The sequence below is a fragment of the Equus przewalskii genome, chromosome 25 (assembly GCF_037783145.1).
Source record: "Equus przewalskii isolate Varuska chromosome 25, EquPr2, whole genome shotgun sequence".
NCBI classification, from domain to species: domain Eukaryota; kingdom Metazoa; phylum Chordata; class Mammalia; order Perissodactyla; family Equidae; genus Equus; species Equus przewalskii.
Genome location: NC_091855.1, coordinates 13,447,681 through 13,469,197, shown reverse-complemented (window position 1 = coordinate 13,469,197; position 21,517 = coordinate 13,447,681). Strand labels below are relative to the sequence as shown.

The 21,517-nt window shown below is 43.0% G+C and overlaps 1 protein-coding gene across 2 annotated transcripts in view; it reads right to left on the bottom strand.

Moving 5' to 3' along the window:
• ARG2 (arginase 2) overlaps positions 1 to 15,337 on the bottom strand; it is a 31,625-nt gene extending 16,288 nt beyond the window's left edge. For both annotated transcript variants that reach the window (XM_070594099.1, XM_070594100.1), the window contains exons 1-2: positions 14,464 to 15,337; positions 13,514 to 13,586 (exon numbers count right to left, since the gene is read on the bottom strand). In XM_070594099.1, the coding sequence (XP_070450200.1) occupies positions 13,514 to 13,586; positions 14,464 to 14,871 (481 nt within the window). In that variant the 5' untranslated portion in view covers positions 14,872 to 15,337. The remainder of the gene's footprint in view (positions 1 to 13,513; positions 13,587 to 14,463) is intronic.
• Positions 15,338 to 21,517: the final 6,180 nt, after the last annotated feature.

Sequence of the window (21,517 nt, the reverse complement as noted above, 5' to 3'; positions counted from 1 at the left end):
TTGTGGTTTTTCTCCCCACCCTGCCCTTTTTCTTTTCCTTGAAACTCATGGTGTTGTGTAACCTAAGATTTCTCAAAACCTGTTTGTAATAGGACTATGACATTTTGACAAAAACAGTTTGTGGTGAGAAGCAGCAAACACACACCGGCCCAGTGATTTCTCACTGAAATGCCTCCTGGAGTCCAGCTTCCACACACAGCTCGAATTTTCTACATTCCCTATAAAAGAGTATAAAGGCGAGGCCAATGAAATCTTGGAATGCCAGTTCTCTGAAAGCCCTAACCACAATGCCATGCCCTGCTGTGACTCAATTCTTGGGTGGCACGGAAGGTGTTTTCTGCTCTTGTTCATATTCTGTGGTTCTGGCCTCTTGGGGTGGGGGAGGGAGCCCGGAAGATTCTCAGTCTTCTCTTGAAATCTGAGCATTACCACACCTATTGTAACAATACACCCTCCCTACCAAGAGTTTGGTCATTAATAGAGAGTGACAAGTAAAATTACTCAACGATTAAATTATTTAAACCGATCACAGTAATCCCTTAGGTGCTGGGCCTCTGTGTTATTTTGGATACTAAAGGAGTAATGCACCATCTGTCTGAAATAACTAGAGGTCGGCCTTGCTTGAAGCAGTCATCATCAGCTATTCAGGTCCTGGTTCAAAAACAGGTTCAAAATGTTTCACAAGGCAGGCAGTACTGGCTATTACCACCTACTAACATTTAGCTTGAATAAACTCATCAACTGGCAGCCAAACAGCTTGTAAGAGTTAAACAATTCGATATATGGCATTATTCTTTGAGTCATACCTCCTTAAAAATCTGGGAAAACAGATGGCTTCTGAGGAACAAATCATTTTTAGAGAAAAGAAATGGTGATCTAGGAAAATGGCACGGGTCACGACATGAATGAAGTTACAAAAGAAAGCTAGGATGCTCTGCTCCTTTTATTCCTTCAACAAAAGTTGACTGTGCTTCCTGTGTGCCTGGCACTCTGCTAAATCCTTGGGATAGAAAGATAAGGTAAGCTGCTGCCTTCAAGGAGCTCACAGCCTGCTGAGAAGACTGGCAGGGAACGTGCAGTGCAGTGCTAACTGCTGTGATGCAGCTCTGCACAGGGTGTGGTCAGAACAGAGGAAGGTGTTGGCTCGGACCCAGGAAGAGCAGAGAGGACTTACTGGAAGAGGCAGTATCTGAATCTTGAAGGTTTCAGCCAGGATTAAGAGGAAAGGGGAGAGCCTTACCAAACGGAAGCAGCACATAATACCTTCAGCCTTACAGAACAATTCACAATTCCTGAGCCTAGGGTTCATCAGGGAGGACCGTGGAGAGAGGAGGCAGGAGGAGGGGGCAGGGTCCAAACTGGAAACGCAGGAGGGAGCTACTAAGGTTTTCAAATCAGGAAGTGACAAATCAGATCTGCAATCTAAGTTTAGTGCTCCAGTGGCCTGTGGAAAATGGACTGGCCTAGAGAAGAGCAGCTCTCCAGGGGGCTGTCCAGACAAGGCAGTGGGAGAGGACCAACAGATTCCAGCAATACTTAGAAGGGGTGTGGAGGAGAGAGACAGAGTCTGCCCTCCAGCTTGCTGGCTCTGCTACAGCCAGAGAGGAGAAAGACACGGGAAGGGAGTGGAGAGGAGAGGAGCTCAGTTTTGGATATGGTGGCTCTGGGCTGTTGGAGACTATTCTGTTGAAAATACATGGAAACAAGTTAATGGGTCAATTCTAGGTAATAGTCAATGACTGATAATATCACTTCTGACGGAAGTGTACACTGCCACCTGTGAAGAATTGCCCGGGGAAAAAAAACTGAACCTGAATCTGACCAGGATCTAGATCCAATAACCAGTTTACAAGAAATACAGAGAACAAAAGAACGTGTTATAGGATGCCAGTGGGGATGCGATCTGCAAAATCCAGACAGAGATTCTACAGACAAATTACCTAGTTTCTTCTACAAATAAACTGCAAGAAAGAAGGAAAAAACAGAGGAGGTGATGAGGATTATTTGGGGCTGGTTACTTTTAAAAACTGCGGATGGGAAGGAGGCTCTGAGGAGTGGAATTTGCTTGCCCTTTGATGAGAGACATTTGCATTTGTGAAGGAAGTCTCCATCTGTGGGGGTGTCTCCCTCTCTGCACCAGGAGGAAGGGGGGATGACCTTATCTCTAGAAACTCTTAATGGGGACGGCAAGGACTTAAGTCTTGTTTATTGTGCTCATCTGGTAACCTTATGTAGCTGACTCCCCCTACCACCAACATCCTCCAGGAAGCATAGGACGTCCTGACTTAATCTGGTCTGATTCTTATCTAAAGTTATAGGACCACCCAATAACCAGACCCCACCTGCACTGATACCATTTTAACGACTTTTTTACATATTCTTTCCTTTGTCTTGTAAAGAGATAACTCACATACCTATGCCTTAAATTTAGCCCTACCCTCAACCCATGTTTGCAGCAGCTCTGACTGCTCATGGGTCCTGTTCCTGGGCAGCAGCTCTTTACTGCCCATGGGTCCTGTCCCCATGCTATTCCATACTATTCTCTAAATAAAAGAGCACCACTGCCAGACCTTGAGAGTCCAAGAAATCTTTCAACTCCTCAGCTCACCAAGCCTGCATCAGAGAGACCTATAAAGGACTTGAGATATCAATCAATATAGACCTTATTGGAATCCCAACTTGAACAAACTGTAAAAAATAAAGTTTAAGTCATGACGGCAATCTCAAACTGTAAAAAACAAACAAAGTTTAAGTCACTACGGCAATCTCAAACAAACTGTAAAAATAAACAGAAAGTTTAAGTTGCTAGCAATGTGAACATTCACTGGTGTAAGGCCAGATAAAATTGAAAAGACTTAATTACCCCTGTTGAAAATAAGGGAAAAGACTTCTCCCCTGCCTTTTGTTTCAGAATCTCTCTGTCCTTTTCGAACTTCTGTAAACTTTTATAATGACAAAATAAGCTTCCTGCCAGTCTCACAACCCAGGAAGGTTTCCTTAGGGACCTGGGAACCACCTTTTTGAAATGCAAACATCTAGGGCCCCTCCTCCTCATTCCAGGGGCAGGGGAGGCCGGAGGAAGGGTAACATCTGTGCGCACGGGTGGGGGGCATCTTGCTCCAATTTGCAAAGCTACCTCCTGTGTTAAGATAGGAGAAGTCTGTTTCCCTCCAGATAACGCCAATCAACTAATACAGGGGGCACTTCCATTTCCATGATAAAGTTAGGATAAGCTCTATGTGACAAAAGGTACTGTTAAGTCTTCTTACTGGAGGACTAGTTATTTATCTTAAAAAAATATAATGGGTTGCACTTGCTTGGCTATATAAACGAGAGATTTCTTTATCTTTGCAATCTCTTAACAGATTGCCTGATATAATGCTTATTCAATAATAAACTGTTTCCTCTCTACTACCTTTGTGAAGAGGTTCTCTCAGTTGGGAGATTTTTTTTTTTACTTATGACATTTCCCCAACACTGGGTATTTGATATTAACTTATTTTAGGTGTGATAATGGTTTGTAGTTAAGTTTTAAAGAATTCTTGTATTTTGAATATATAATGAAATATTTGCAGATGTTTGCAGATATGATGTCTGTGATTTGCTTTATGAGTATGGGGGTGGGGTGAAAAGCCATGTACCAATGATTGATGCTGGGTGATAGGCATATCAAATTCATCGTTACCTTCTCTCCTTCTGTGATGTTTGAACACTGCCATAAGAAAAAGTTGAAAAGAGAAGATACATGGAAGCCAGCTGGTATACAGGTTTGGAGCTGGGAGGGGAAGTGTTAGGGGTAAAGTTTTGCAGGTGTCAGCATACAGGTGACAGGAAAGCCATGGAAATGGACAAACTGCCAACCAAGACCGCATAAAGCAGGAGGATCCAGGACAGAACTCTGAGGAACACCGACATGTAAAGAGTAGGCAGCAGAAGATCAAGTAAAGGAACCTGAAGAGTCAGTTTCAACATGGAAGGAATGGTTAATAGTGTCAAACAGCACGAATGTTGCAGCGTCCACTGTATTAGAAAGTAGGAGGTTGGAGACCTGAGCAAAACCAGTTTCACTACAATGATGGCCTAGGACACCAGATTATAGCAAGCTGAAGTGTGAAAGGGCGATGGGGAAGCCAGGATGGTGGCTCTGAGAGAAACAAAGTAATTGGACAACAGCTAGAAAGCTACAGAAGGCCAAAGGGGATGGCAAGTGGGTAAGATTTGCACACTTAATTACTAAAGGGACAGGTTAGTAGAAAGAAGTTGAGAAACAAGGGGAGACAAGGGGTAACTGCTGGAACAAGGACCCTCAGATGGCAGAGGGGATGGGGTTTAGAGCACAGGGAGGTGGCGTGGCTGAGCATTACTGGTCCAATTCTCTTCTTCTGCAGAGACAGGATTACTAGCTGGGAGCATGACCTCTTAGAATAGAGACTAAAATCACCATTTTCCCTTGTAACTATGGCCATGTGACCTGCTGGAGCCAACGGGATGATCAGAAGCATCCTGCAGCAACTTCTGGGAACTTTCCTCAAAGGCAAGCATAAGCTCTCCCTTTGCCTGCTTTGTTCCTTCTTCCATCCTGCTACCAGAAATCTGGGACCATTAGACAGAGGCCTTGCTGATCGTTCAGCAAGAGAAGAATCTAGGTCTGAACTTCAAAGAACACAGCCACCAAATCAGCTCTGTACTTCTGTCTAGACTCTGTTTACTGGAGAGTGAAATAAACTATTTTTCTTAAACCTCTGTTATTTTGGGCTCTTATCAAGTGCAATCGTACCTACCTAATATAAGTCCCTCCTTATCCGTGGTTTCACTTTCTGTCTGCAGTTTCAGTTACTCGAGGTCAAATGTGGTCTGAAAATATTAAATGGCAAATTCCAGAGATAAACAATTCATAAGTTTTAACCTGTGCATAGTTCTGAGTATCGTGATGAAATGTTGGGCCGTCCTGCTCTGTCTCACTGGGGAAATGAATCATCCCCTTGTCCAGTGTATCCACACTATATACACCGCCCACCTGTTAGTCACTTAGTAACCCTCTTGGTTATTAGTATATTCTTATAGTATATTGTTATAATTATTCTATTATTTTATTAGTTACTGTTGCTTCTCATACTGTGCCTAATTTATAAATTAAGCTTTATCATAGGTATATATATATATATATATATATATATAGGAAAAAACATAGTATACATAGGGTTTGGTACTATCCACTGTTTCAGGCATCCACTGGGGGTCTTGGAATGTACCCCCTGCAGATAAGGGGGGACTACTGCACAGGGAGGACTGGATCCCTCATCCTCTGGAGGAGGGTGTAAAAGAATCTTTGCGAGTACAACTAATTGAGGGATGATGAGGAGAAGGGCTTAAGTTAAGGGAGTTCATACTTGAGTTGGAACAGGGCCTGGAGTATGGGTACAGATTTGAAATAGCTGTCATGGGAGATGTGAGAAGGGATACGCTAGGAACTGGGTTTTCAGAAGTTGGAGACCATACATTTGTGATGGTGCAACTCTGAATTTCTTTCAACCTGGGTAACAGCTGAGAAGGCAGCTGACAGCACCAATTGAGGGGTCAGGGTGTATATAGCAAGAAATGAGGTGTCAACCACTTCTACTGCCGACTGTATGACCTTGGGAAAGCTTAAGGTCTTCAGGCCATACTTGTTTTCCATTCTCAGCTTTTATTTACTGATCAAAACAATGTACTAAATAACAAGCTGAAAAGAATTTTTCAAGTATATGGTATTGTTATGTCCGTAGGAGAAGAAGCTACAACCTCAAGTGATCTTGTTCTTAAAACATATTCTAAATTATTCTTTTTAATTTTTTTATTTTAAATTGTGGTAAAATACACATAAAAATAATCTTAGCCATTTTTAAGTGGTATTAAGTACATTCACATTATTGTGTAACCAGCACCACCATCCATCTCCAGAACTCTTTTCATCTTGCAAAGCTGAAAGTCTGTACTCATTAAACAATCTCTTTCCATTTCCCCTTCCCCTAGTCCCTTGGCAAGCACCTTTCTACTTTCTGCCTCTATGAATTTGACTACCCTAGGTACCTCATAAGTGGAATCATACAGTACTTGTCTTTTTGTAACTGGCTTATTTCACCTAGCATAGCGTTCTCAAGGTTCACCCATATTATAGCATATGTCAGAATTTCCTTCCTTTTTGAGGCTAATATTCCATTATATGTATGTGCCACATTTTGTTATCCATTCATCCATCAATGGACACTTGGCTATTGTTGATAATTCTGCTATGAACATGGCTGTACAAATATCTCTTCAAGACCCTACTTTCAATTCTTTTGGATATATACCTGGAGTAGAATTGCTGGATTATATGTTAACTCTATTTTTGATTTTTTGAGGAACTGCCAGGCCATCTTCCACAGCGCCTATATCATTTTAAATCCCTGCCAACAATACACAAGGGTTCCAATATTTCCAATCCTCGCCAACACTTATTTTCTGGATTTTTTTGATGTTAGTCATCCTAATGGGTGTCATAATTTGCTTTTAACAGATTAAGAATGACATAATAGCAACAGCCTAGCACACAGTGTCTAGAACATAGTAAATGTTAGATATCAAACAACTCTGAAATGAAAGATATAAGTTAAATTCTTTGCTGCCTTTATAAGCAGGAGAGATATGGTTATATTGAAGTTTGCCAAATCTCAACAATATCTCTACTACATTTGTCTATATTCAGGGTTATCATCAGTGATGTATGCTTTTTATTTATTTATGTTTTTTTTGAGGAAGATTAGCCCTGAGCTAACATCTGCTGCCGATCCTCCTGTTTTGCTGAGGAAGATTGGCCCTGAGCTAACATCCGTGCCCATCTTGCTCTACTTTTATATGTGGGATGCCAACCACTGCATGGTCTGCCAATCGGTGCCATGTCCGCAACCCAAGATCTGAACCAGCGAACCCTGGGCCGCCATAAAGTGGAACGTGTGAACTTAACTGCTGTGATGTATGCTTTTGCTAAGGCATTAGCAAATTACTAATTCCAGAACAGCTTCACCACACACCAAAAAGAAACCAGTATCCATTAGCAGTCATTCCCCATTCCCCCCAAACCCTGGGAACCACTAATGTACTTTCCACCTCTATGGATTTGCCTATTCTGGACATTTCATATATAGTCATGCACTGCATAACGAGGTTTCGCTCAATGATGGACTGCATATACAGTGGTAGTCCCATAAGATTAGTACCATATAGCCTAAGTGTGTTATAGGCTATACCATCCAGGTTTGTGTAAGTACACTCTATGATGATCGCACAATGAGGAAATCGCCTAACAACACATTTCTCAGAACGTATCCCCATCATTAACCAGTGCGTGACTGTAAATGGAGTCCTTCAGCATGCAGCTCTCTGTGAATGCTTTCAAGGTTAATCCATGTTGTAGCATGAATTAGCAATCCATTCCTTCTTATGGCTCAATAATATTACATTGTATGGATATATCACAATTTTCTTAAAACAACTCAAATCTCCCATAAAAATCCAGATTTCTGGCTTTTCTTGAAAAACTGGACATGTGAAGAGAAGGCCCTCCCTTTCCCACATGGCAACCACAGGCTAGAGCTCAGTAACAGCATTTTGGCTCCTGAACATTCCAGGCACCCTTCTATCTCAGGGTCTTTGCACTTACTATTCCCTCTGCCTGAAATGCTCTTCTCAGACATGCACACGGTCCCTTTCCTCATCTCCTGGAGGTCTGTTCACCCGACAGCCTGCCTATCTACATATGCAATGCTTACCCTATCCCCAATACTTGCTACCCCCCATCCCTTGCTTTCACTTATTCTATCACATTCATTACCATCTGATATGCTGTATGTCTTATGTCTGTTTCCAACCACCCCTCATTAGAATGAGAGTTCCCTGATAACAGGGATTTCCATTTTGTTCACTAATGTATTCTCAGTACCTAAAACTTAGTAGTGCTCAAATTTTTGAATACACAAATTAGTGAATGAATGAACTTGTTATAGTTTTTAGTGACGAAAAGCTGCTCCTAAAGGGCCAATCCCGTGGCCGAGTGGTTAAGTTTGCATGTTCCAGCTTCAGTGGCCCTGGGTTTTGCCGGTTCAGATCGTAGGCGTGGACCTAGCACCACTCATCAGGCCATGCTGAGGCGGCGTCCCATATAGCACAACTAGAAGGACCACAACTAGCACATACAACTATGTACCGGAGGGCTTTGGGGAGAAGAAAAAAAAAAGATTGATAACAGATGTTAGCTCAGGCGCCAATCTTTAAAAAAAAGCTGCTCCTAAGAAAAATAAACCTGAAAATGATGTTTAAACAGCTTTGATGCATACTTTATATTAATTCACATTTTAAGTTCAATGAGTTTGGCAAATACATACACTCCTATAACTGCCACCACACAAGATATAGAACACTGAGAATGATTTTTAAGTCACAGTAACACATTAAGGTAGGTCTGTTTACTACTGTCAGGTACGCCTAGAACTTGAAGATATCGTCAATTAAACTTTAGGCTGCTATTTTCAGAAGTCACAATAAGGAACATGATGGTTCAAAATCAAAGCACCAAGAGAACAGGGAGTAGGTAAAATCCCAAGGGACTAAAACATAGTCCTAAATTAACTGAAGGCCAAAGACACCAACCTAATGAGTCTTATTAACTTACGAGAAGATTGTGTCAAGTACTAGAGAAAAAAACAAACAAAAGAACAAGAATTTATTATCAAAGGCCTGGGGAGAGAGGGCTTTGAGTATTCCAGTCCACGTGACAATTTATTGCTCACTGGAATTTACAAACTGATTTATCAGTCAGGATCTTTAAGCTGCAAGCAACAGAAACCTATTGCGGCTAATTTCAGCAGAAAAGCAATTTGTTCAATTTGGGTAATTCCCAGAATCTTTAAAAGGGCCGAAATCTGGTTTAAAGACCACGTCACCAGGAATAATGGCCCCAAAAGTCACACTGCAGGATGGTCCAGTGAGGATACTATTGCTGCTGTCGTCTCCACTACTGGGCAAAGGCACTGTGGTCTACATGGATAACCCCACTGACACCAGACAGAAGCTACTGCTAGAAGTGCTGCCACCACCACCCATCACAGAACGACTCTGCTGCCCCTTCTTCTTGAATTTCAAATCAAAGTTTAGGAAGAGTGCTTTGGGACCCAGCCCCGTGGCTGAGTGGTTAAGTTCACACACTCCGCTTCAGGGGCCCGGGGTATCACTGGTTTGGATCCTGGGCGCGGACATGGCACCACTCATCAGGCCATACTGAGGCGGCATCCCACATGCCACAACTAGAAGGACCCACAACTAAAATATACAACTAGGTACTGAGGGCATTTGGGGAGAAAAAGCAGCAGAAAAAAAAAGAAGATTGGCAACAGTTGTTAGCCCAGGTGCCAATCTTTAAAAAAAAAAAAAAGAAGGGGGCTTCAGCTGGTGGAACCTAGGTCAAGCAGCTACAACCCTAGCTGCAACGAAAATGAGGTGGAACGTGGGTGGAGATAAGTCTACAGAGGTAGATGCAAGTCAAATTACGGAGGACATAACCTATTGGCTCTTAAGTGTGCAACACATACCGCTAGAAGTTGAAGGACAAATACCAAAATGTAAAACTATTAAAATGAAAATGTATTAGAAAAATGTATCTAGCACAACCCTGAGATTTCATTATGTATTGTAGAGGCAGGGTATGTTTTCAAAGTATGAAGCTTTAAAGCCAATTTAGAGAAAAACACCAAAATAAATAATACAGCAAATTAGCAAAGATGGTTTATGAATGACAAGGCTGAGAAGCATGGATGCATGTAAAAGCAAGCCATGGAATGACTTTAAGCAAAGAAGAAATACAGTCTTAGAAAGATCACTCTGGTGGCAGTGAAGAACATGAACTGAGGAAGGCAGAAATGGGACAAGAAATACGACTGGAAAGCTATAGCCACGTGTGAGAAGGACAGAACGAGAGCAGTACCATTGTGGAGAAGGACTCTAATCATTTAGGGGAGAAAATCAACAAGACTTTGTGATCAACAGATGTACGGGACAAAAGGGAGGGAAGAAAGAACTGTGGTGCTCTTGGAGTAACCAGATAATGAGTGATAGTGTAAAACAGACACTGGGAACCCAGCAGGAGAAGCAGATTTGAGGGAGAAGATGATGAATTTTGTTTTGAACATTGAGTTTGAGACACCTGTGAGAATGAGATGAGGCTACTTAGAACCAAGTTGGAGGAACAGGCATGGCATTCTAGATGAAGGTCCGAGTTGGAGCCGAGTTATAAGAGTAGGGTAGGAGTGGATGAGATTGGTCACCTGGGGCATCCACAGTGAGAAAATGCCAGGGATGGAACCCTGGGGACATCAACATTTGAGGGTTGGGAAGAAGAGGAGGATCCCACAAAGGAGTCCAGGAAGGACCAGTGAACGGAGAGAGGAGACATAGCAGAGAGCGGAATCTTGGCTACAGGAAGGAAGTGGTCAGTTGTGCAATAGAGAAGTCTGGCAAAATAAAGGTTGACAAATGAGTAGGTTGCCCAAGGTAGGATGGAAGCCAGGCTGAAGCATCACTATCATACAACTAAACTCGTGATTGCTAACATTCTCTACCAACCACTGAAAGCAAATACAAATCTGTGAACTCACATATTGATCTGTTCCAAATGAACAGCTCTCACATCTCAGATCCTCATGCTTAAACTATCTCAGGCCCTCTAGCAGTTCTTTTGCTGAAGCAGACCAGATTCTTCAGTCTCAACCAAAGAGATTCCAGTTCTGCTCCGATGGAGCACTAAATGGTACAGGAAGAGTAAACGTCCCTAGCCTAGTTGAGAGGAACCAGAATAACTCCCAATTGGCTTCCTGAACTCCAGGTCATACGGGCCTGGTCACACGGGCATGTTAAATTTAGACTGTTGTTCCAGTGGCTGTCACCCCTTTTCAGTATCAGAGCTGGGTCAAATTACCATAATTACAATGATAAGGACCTCAAACTGTTACTCTCAGTTTACAGCTATCTTTCCCTACAGAACATTCAACCTACTTCTGAAGAAAAAAGGGCAAATTACCAGGACGATCAGAGCTAACTAGAATCAGGAGCACAGTCATGGCGTCTAAGCCTTGCCACAGCAGTTGTCTCTTCATTTCTCACAGGCTCTCTTTACATACTAAAATTAACTAGTTACCTGAGAGAGGAACCATGAATGTCCTTACTAAACCCAAGGAAAGGGAAAAACAAGCCCAGACACTAAGTCAAATAGATTCAAGAAAACAGGAAGTTTAACTGATGCCATGGCAACATCGACAGCCTGTGACATCAGAGCAGAAGGCAAGGACAAAGGGATTTGTGCAAGTTACCTTTCCATGGGTCTTCTCTTCCTTGCAATTTGACCCATGCTGCTTATTCAAAAGGGCTCAAAGAACTTATCTTGGTACCTTTCAGAACAGAGCAATTGAAACCTCTCTTGGTACTCATCTCCAGCATATTCCTGGAGACGAGCCAAAACCACATGATGGAAATCTGCTGCGTGCCACATTCTTATTAATATGCAATGAGATTCTATTTCAGACTGCTGGCGATATTGGGCTACCAATCGGTTACAGGGTGGGGATGTAAATTATAAAACAAAAAGTATTTGAAAAAAATGAAAGGGAAGACCAAGTCAACTAAAGCTTCACCATCACGTTAGATGGAGAGTTTACGGAGCAAGTATTAGAAGGACTAGTATCAAAGGGAGAACAGCTTCTGCAGGTTGGAGTGGAAAAATACCAGGAGCTGTGACAGGAAAGGAGGTCTACAAAGCAGGAGTAAAGAAGCTGCCCTCCCCCGCATTCAGCAGCCTCAGCTGGATGTGATAAATGTCTTCTGTGTGAGAGGCTAAATCTTGCTCTTGTCGGGAGTCTGTTAAAACAGAATTGAGCAATGAGCAGGCAATTTGAGCGACGCCAGGCCCAATTCTCCAGACGGGCCAAAGAGGTTTATCCAGGATGAAAAAATAATGATTATCCAAGATTGTTGTCTTGACTGTAAAATGATGCTTTTAAAAAGGCAGAATGCGTACAGCTGATTTAAAGGAACGATATCCTCCTTTATAAGCGGGAATAAAAACCTCCTCCCATTAGGTAACTTGTGACACATTAAGATTAAATCTTATCTTTCATCTTTGGTGGTGAACTTGGAGAATTATTAAAATGATTAGGAAAGAGACTCTATTCAAGAAGGAACTGCAATTATTTAACAGGGAAGAGTTTTGAGTATTCAACCCAAGACACCATATCCATATTGTAGCCAGAGGCGCATGAAAGACACCTCAATTCAAGGTGATTTCGGTGACTTCGTCATTCCTCTGTGCTTTGGAAGGAGAGGGCACACCTCTGGAACCGCTCAATGATCAGCAGAGGAGGTTTCAAAGCAAGAATGGGGAGGTTTGTAGTTCACCTAGATTCTTGGTTACTATCTCCAGAATCTACAGCTCCCTGCAGCCATGCCTTTTGCACTTAACATATCCAGAAGGATATGTGAATAGTCCTATTACGGAGGAAATGGCCTTCAACAGCAGCTAGAAACATTTAGGTTAGATATAAGGAAGAACCTTGCTACCATAAAGGTACTGGAATTTGGTGCCCTGTTACTAAAAGAAGGGCTCTCCATTACTACATAAATGGCATTTATCTCTGGGTCAGATTTACTTCTGACTGTAAGGTAAAAGTACTAACCTAATTATCAGACTGCAACTTGACTTCTGATTATCTGTGGTGCTTGTGAAAATGCGCGTGTCTGGGTCCCACCTCAGCACCAACAAACCAGACTCTTCCATGGAGGAGCCTGGGAATCTGGATTTTTAACAAGTAACCCAAGTGATTTTCATAATCAGGGGAGTTTGAAAAATACTGATCTAAGGCTCTACTTAGAGTAATATAATGCTATTAACCGTAGGGAGGAAGTGAATGATTTAAAGAGAGGAAACTGGCTAGACTGATGAATCATAAGCAGCTCATGATTAAGATAGGAAAGCCAGAATTTTAGGGGGAAAGTGCAATTAGCACTAGCAGGAATTAGCATTCTTAGCACCACTTTGTAGTCACAGCTTGTTCCAGGCTATGCCTCACTCTACCTCCTTGCCTTCCACACCCTTACTCTTTTATTTTTTTTGCTGAGGAAGATTCACCCTGAGCTAACATCCATTGCCAAGCTTCCTCTTTTTGTATGTGAGCTGCTGCCACAGCATGACCACTGACACATGAGTGGGCCACTGAAGCAGAGCGCACTGAACTTAACCACTAGGCCACCGGGGCTGGCCCAACACCCTTAGTCTCTTTACTGCAACAAGACTTTGCCTGAAGACTCCTCAATAGATCTTCAGCTGCAGATGGAATCCAAGGGAGGATGGGAGATACTTCCCAAGCACACAGCTGATGCTGGCGGTCAGAGACAAGACTCTCAACTGGTCTGTTAAGAGCCCTGCTCAGACATCTAAAAACCAGCCACTTACCCAAATTGGAGAGCCTTTTCATCAAGCCAGCTTCTCTTACAGCAGCGGGACCATGTTCCACTCCTTTTCTCTTCTGTCACATCAATTGCAGTGCGATGTGAGGGAAGATGATTGAAAATAAGACCACTATTGTTCACAAAAATACAGAAATCTGCTATACTCAGTTCCCAATAGATCCCTCTGAAAACCTCTGACAGCATCAGGCCTTCCTTTTTTCACCTGAGGTCTGCTCATTTCAAACACTTGCGGGGAAGGAGGGGCAAACAACCATCGCTGGAATTCAATCAATCTTCCAAACCCCTCCTTGTAGGAAGGGCAAGCGGAGGCCAAGACCCGGGAAGGGGCTGAGCCAGGTGAGGGTCTGATGATTGGGGGGGTGGGGGTGTAGCGGGCCGAGCAAGGGCTTGTCGATCAGCGAGCTCTCCTCCACTGCAGGTTTCTTTCAGTGAAGTGAGAACAAAACAGCCCCTCCCGTCCTCCCACCGCTAGAAAGGCCAGCGCCAATTTCCTTCCCAGTTAATGCTCCAAGAACGCACCCTGAAGCCTTAAATCCTCCGTCGTTCTCTTCAACCTCTTCTCACTCAGTTTTCCTTGGGGGATTCTGGCCGGTTTCTCCTCCTCGAGTCGCTCCATGGAATCCTCTCCATCCCTCCCTCTCCTCCATCACCCCGACTGGGACCCACCACTTTCTCGCTCCTCCGGGGGAGTCCGCGGAAACCTGCTAGCCCGTTGAGCCAGCCCGCATCGCAAACAGGGTGCCCTCAATCCCCTCCCTCCTTCCCCATCTTCTATTGGAGAAAATCCCATGTGCTCTCCCGGTGCCCAATGGCGGGAACCTACCAGTTCGTCCCCTCTCTTTTTCTCACCCTCCCTACCACCCCACCCCCCCGCTTTCTCCAGGTTCTAAGGGGCTGGGATTCTGCCCCACAGCACCAGGTCTCAGTTCTCACCTGTCCCCCTGAGAACGGGGCTCCGATCACAGCCACGGAGTGGACGGCCTTCTTCAGGACGGAATGCACTTGCGTCCGGAGGAGACGCGAGAGGCTGCTCCCCAGGGACATGATGAGCAGCGCTGCACGTCGCCGACCTAGAGGCTGCTCTGTGCGGCTCGCCGCCTTAAGTGAGCGCCGCCGCCTGCCGCTTTTACCTACCCGCGCGCCAGCCGGGCTGCGCCGCCCCGTGACGTCACCGCCCCGGCCCCGCCCAGGCCGTGCCGCCAGCGCCCCCATCCAGCCCCCTGCACACCTTTCCGCAGGCCCCGCCCACTGCTCCTGGAGGCCAGGGCACGCCTTCGCTGACGTCACCCCGCCCTGGCCCGGGCTCTCCCGCCCGAGACGAGCCCCTGCAGCTGACGCCATAAGGCAGATGTCCCGGCCCGGCCAATAAGAGCGCGGTCACGGACAGGTCTCTCCTTTCGCGGGAAGCTTCGACCCCGGCGAAGTTCGCGAGCTTGGCGGAACACGCGAACCGACACACAGGCTCGCTGATCGCGACTCTCTTTACATGAATGCACGCCCAGCAGATGCGAGCTCTACGGAAGGTCTAGCTGGGCTGCACCTGGTCTGGCCCCACCTCACCTGAGTGCCTTGCCAAGACCAAGCCGGCATCCATCTCTGTTCCATCTCAAAGCTCAAGGTCCAGAAAACACGCTTACCCCACCTTTGGACGTCGAAGCCTGGGAGATCAAATATAGATTAGAATAAAACCCCACCTATCTTAGGTATTTTGGATGGGGAAGTTAGGAATTACAAAGCAATTACATTCTAGACAGTTTCAATTCTTTACCTAAATAACGGGAGCACTGGTTATTAAAAACCAAATGTAGCAACATATCTGGACTATTTGTAAATTTTAGGGAGACTAAAGAGCTGAAAGTTACTAAGAGTTTATTAATACTACTAATAACGACCAACTAAAGTTCTAAGAACTTTTAGCCCGCTTAACAATTCCATAAAGTACGGACAATTTTAAAGACGAGGAAACGGGATCAGAGAAGGTAAGTAATTTTCCGCACATCACATAGCTTGTAAGTGGCAGAGCTGTGTGACTCCAGATTCCAAGTTCTTAACCATGACACTATGGCTTGCAGGAGTCCGGACGTTAGTCCTACCAAAATAAATTTTTATATAAACACCCGAAAATTATTTCACCTGATGCCCGTTTACATCCTGCTCTCCAAAATATTTCAGAAGTCTCCATTGCAACATCATAACTCCCATAGAGCTTTCTTTCGTATGATAAGGCAGTTTATTTTTAGAAGATAAATTTTATACCTGTCTCCCCCTGCTGGTTTAACAAAGAGATGTCTCTGAAGCCTTAGCAAAATAAGCAGAGTATTAACGTAAGGCATTAATCCGGAAAGAGTGGTCCCAGACCAGCAGCGTCAACATTTGCATACTTGTCAGAAATGCAAATTATTAGGCCATACCCCAAAATTTACTGACTCAGTAACTCTCGGGGTGGGGTACCAGCAACCTAAGTTTTAACAAGTTCTCCAGAGTGGGGGGCTATGGGAGCAGTAGGGGTATGGTCAGGGATTCACAGTCACTGATACTGTCACACTTGTTCAGATCCTTGAAAGTACAGAATCTTGGTACTTTCTTCTTGTCCATCACTATATCCATTTTTTTCCCTTTGTTTTCTGAACTTGATACTGACACAGATCCTCTCAGGCGCTCCTGGACCACTGCAAAAACCTTTTGTTTCTTGAGCACCCACTGTGGGGACCTTTCTGCATTAATCCTGCATGTCACTTTCAGTGATTTTCCGCTACCTATAGTTTAGTCAGAGGTAAATTACTAGTTCCACATTATTGTGCAGCAGGGGAGTGAATAGGGGATTGTTACTATTATCATTTAAAATTCAAATTATTTTATAACTATATGTCTGAAATATTTTATAATTCATTTAAAAAACCCCAAAGTTCAAATGTGGTCCACTTTTATTTTCAAAATAGGCATTTATTTTTAAAATAAAGTTATTAAAGATAATATTCTAAAGTTAGAAAAATCATAAAAGAATGAGTGAAGTTTTAGAAATTTACTTTAAAACTTGTACTCTGTTATAGCATAGTTCTAGGACCCTTCCTCAGGTTCAAACCAGCTTGTTCTGCTTTTTTTCTTCCTTTATAGGAGGACCTAGAGATTCTGCCTCTAATTCAGTGGCTGTCAACACATGTTCCATCCCTTGAGAGGTTGTTGTCTGTGTGTGTTGGGGGTGAGTAGGTAAGACCTGATTATGGTGTTGGCCAATTTCCGTGGTGTAAATACTCCCCCACAGTTGATTTCAACCTACCATTGTGATGTCACTGAACATGGAATTGGGAAAAGGTGCTCATTATAATATTTCCACCATCCAGATACAGTTAACATAACCTCAAGAGTATAAATACAGTAATAATAAGATACAGTCAAATAATTAGGCAATGATAAGTTTTGACTGTATATTATCTTTGTGTTTAATTTACTTGTAAGTTTATACAATTTGGTTTTTAATCATGGTAGTATTTAAGAACTGGCTTGCAAAATTCCTGAAAATTTAACAATAGGGTCTTACAGGCAGCTAAAAGCAGGCTCCAGCACATCACTGTTTACTACAAATCCAAGGGAACTCAGAAAAAACTAAACTGCAAATTCTCAAAGGCAGAAACCATGACTCTTTCTGCTCATCGTTTACCCCTTTCTGAGTACAGCACTTGGCACATAGCAGGAGCTTGGTAAATAATAAACAAACCTTCCAGATTCTTCTGAAGTCCTTACTCATGGTCCTTGGTCTATGGCTCTGATATAGTAAATGGAAGCCCCCAAAGATTTCTCTCTGGACTTCTACTTTTACATACTGAAGGGTTGTACTCACTGACCACACGTTTAGACTTTAAAGGTTAGAGCCTCTCTTTCATTTAAAAAATGTATTCATTCATTCATTTATTGCCAATATTTACTTAGCACCAATTGTTTGCCAAGCATTGTTCTCTGTGCTGTTGAGAGATGAAGACATGATATCTCATCATTCCCAGTGCTTACGTTCTAGGACGGAAAACAGTCAAGTAGATAATTTCACATAGTAGTAAATGCTATGGAGAAAATAAAGCTGAGTAATGGGACAGGTGGTGCTGTTTTAGAGAAGGGTGTCAAACGAGGCCTCTCCGAACTGACGTTTGAGCCAGATACCTGAATGATGAGAAGGAACTGGCTATAACAAGTTCTAGAAGAGCCTTCCAGGCTTACAGGAACAGCAAGATGAAAAGCCCTAAGCTTGCAACATGCTTGTGGGTCAGAAGAAGAGCAAGAATGCTCGTGTAGCCCAAATATGCAGAGCAAAGGTGTAGTGAATTGGGTCAGATTGGTTGCTGGGGCCAGATCTCAAGAGGCAGCTTTGAAGGGCATAAACTCTTGAGGAAGAATTTTTTTCCACAAAGGCAGAGAGTTAATGGTTCTAAATCTGCATTAGGGAGTTGGAAAAATTTGGTCCCTTCTTTCTTGCTTTGCTCTTCAATCCTGGGACCAGGAGAATTAACATCACAACCCTAGAATAGAGTTAAGGTAAGGAAGCAGAGGATGAGTTCTATAGAGAGTAAAACAGAGCGTTGTTAACCATGCAGTGGGGATTCCTGGATTCAGTAGAAAGGCTGGAGCAAGGGGAATATGGGAGGGGCCAAAGAGTAACTGGTTTCATTGCCTGCCCAACCCGCAGCCCTGTGTGAAGGCAGCCACCTGAGCCTTTCACACACTTCTCACCTCCCCTGCCACACACACACAAGGGTTTTTATTAGGGGCCTTGATCAGTGATAGGGATGTGAAAGCAGACAAATGGCTTCCATCAAGGCCCAGAGGAAACTTAGGTGTGAAATCTGTTTTAGTGCCAGCGAGGCTGAGTCTGCAAAGGACACCAGAACACTTTGTCCTTTGTTCAGCTTCCAAACTGAAAACAAGCCTCAAGCCCTTTGCACCTGACTATCCTTTCTATTTGGGACCTTTCTTCCTCCTCCCTCCCTTCTTTCCTTCAATTTCTTCTCATCCTTCAGGTTTCAGTTTTGAAGTCCTTTCTTCCAGGAAGCCCTTCCAGATCCTCCAAAGTTGAGTTAGACCTAATAGTACTCACTGATGTTATTGAATGATTACTATATACTAGAGACTTACTTAACCCTTTACAAGTGTTATTTAATTCTCATCATAAGGCAGTGAGGTACACACTATTATTATTTCCACTTAAGACATGGTAACCAAAGCTTAGAAAGGCTAAGTAATTCGCTCTAGGTCACACCGTCAGTGGTCACAAACCAAGACAGATCAAGGATGTTGATTACCCTTGCCATGGTTCACTTAATCCTCTGAATTATAAGTGCCTACTTAAAGGACTCTCTCTCCTTGAGAGCAGCTTGTTTGAGAGCAGGAATGGTGCCTGACTATCATCTAACACAGTGCCTGGTACATGAGAGGTGTTCAATAAATTTGTATTGAGTGAATATATTAAATGGCATATGTAAGTGTCTTAAGAGAATTAAGAGGAGTCATATCTCTCTATGGTATGAAAGTTCTGAGGATGGAGTTATTACTCTTATATGAGACAGGAAAGATTTCATGGAATTGGCATTCAAGCTGAGCCTTAAGGGTTTTCCAGGAGGAATCTGTAGGGTGTGTGTGTGGGGAATGGGGAGAATATCAGCTAAGAGACATGAACTTAAGTGACAGAAGTGGAGGGGGAGGGTCAATAAATACTTGAGTGCCCACTAGTTGTGAGATAATGTTCTAGGAGCTGGGGAAAGAGTGATAAGCAGATGGACTCCAAGCTATCCTGGAGGGAGAATTGTAGGTACTGATATGTGGCATAAATAACATAAGGTAATGTGGTCGAGAGGATGTAGAGGGGAGAACTGCATTAACTAGTACAGTCAGGGAGATGAGGCACGGAGGTTAAAAGTACTGTACTGTGGAGGTGGAATACATGGTATTCAGCTACAGACTGGGGAGTAATAAGGAGGGAAGGACACAGAGAAGGAAGGAGTTTTCTGACTGGGAAAAGACTGACCTTTAACACCAGGAAGTGTGAATTCAGCTGCCACTTAGCTTCAAAAAGCCCAATAGAACTTTCTGTTCTTTGAAGTACGAAGCCCTACCCCTCTCTCTTTTGTGAAGCTGGTGTATCTAGCTTTATCTCTGGCTTTTCAGAGAGGTACTCATTATTGAGCAACTCCCCTTTCTCCTGTTAAACTGTCTATTGTCAATTAGCTAATCTGTAGACCCCCAACCACTGGAACCTAAGATGGTAGAGGAAAAGATTTCCTCCCAACAGTTCTCAACCTTAACAATAACCTAGGGAGCTTTTTAAAAATACTCATGTCCATACTCTCCCTCTCCACCGCCCATTCTTGTTTAATCATCTGGGATGGACCCAGGCATCATAGTTTTTAAAAGCTCCCCAAGTGATACTAATACGCAGTCAGGGTAGAGAATCCAGTATTAAGAGTTATATCTTTCAGTGCTTCTCAGACTTTAACGTGCAAGTAAATCACCTGAAGATCTTGTTAAAACTCAGATTAGGGGGCCGGCCCAGTGGCACAGGGGTTAAGTTCATGCACTCCACTTTAGCAGCCCAGATTCGCTGGTTCAGATCCTAGGCGTGGACCTACCCACCACTTGCCAAGCCATGCTGTGGAGGCATCCCACATATAAAATAGAGGAAGATGGGCACAGAGGTTAGCTCAGGGCCAATCTTCCTCAGCAAAAAGAGGAGGATTGGCAGCAGATGTTAGCTCAGGGCTAATCTTCCTCAAAAAAAAAAAAAAAAAAAACTCAGATTAAGAGTCTGTGGGTCTGGGGTGAGACCCAAGAATCTGCATTTCTAACAGGCTCCTAGGTGATGTCAATGTTGCTGCTCTACCTACTACACTTTGAATAGCAAGGCTTTCTTTAACCAGAGGTCTTTCACCTTTCCTTATAAATCTTCAGAAAAACTTTCACATGAGGTTGATTTATTTCCTAGGCTACACAGTTGTGGCTTGATTGAAACACTTAAGTCGTTGCTAACAACCACATGAAATTGAGCTGATTTTAACGATCTAACTGAACCTGTTTGTCAAATGTATGTCCATCAAACTAGATCCATATCTTAACTAAGCTTTCCCACAAGTTTGGTTTATTCCATTTTAAGCTTTTAGTGTACAAGGATATAAAGTATCTTGATGTTACAAGGGGAGAGAAAACTTCCACATAAAAGCCAGTTGTGTTCCTTGACTTAAATTGAATATATTAAGCTTTACTATCCTAGAATGCTAAAGATGGGAATGTGAGTCCATGAAAAAAATCTCTGCTTTCTGTTCTATATCTGTTTCTGTAGGTTACTTTCTACTTCTGTGTCTGTTTTTCCTTTTTTCTCTAGTTGTCTATTTTTCCCACCGTCATTCTTCCTTATTTGAAATAATTACTAGCCATTTTCACTGGATAGGAACACAATAGGGTGATACTAAGTAAATAATGGTAGATTAACAGGATGAAACGCTTTGTAGCTATTTTAAGTGGTATTTATAAAATCTGTAGATAGATGGAAAATGTTTGCCTAACCATTAATTTTTAATTACTGTTAAATAAGGAGGCCATTAGATTGAGGTTGTTCTAATATCCTGGCTGCCTACCTAAGCAAACCAAAACCTAAGCCTGTAAACATCTCAAGGTTAGGAAATGCAAATCTAAGGACACCTAATCACAAACAGCCAACTAGGTTTTCCAAATAACGCAACCTTAAGCTATAGCCAATCAAATAATTTCTTTGCTTTGCTTCCGCCTCTTCTCTATAAAAGTCTTTCCCCAGCTCCTGTCAGTGGAGCTTGTCTAACTACTTCCCGTTTGGTGCTGCCCTATTCGAATTGATTTTTGCTCAAATAGACTTAAAGTTTTTGATATGCCTCAGTTTATATTTTCATATTTACAAAATGGTGTAACTGCAACAATTTAAAAAAGTGTAAGAGACAATGATGGAAAAGTAATATGTAAAACAGAAAGGTTTTCA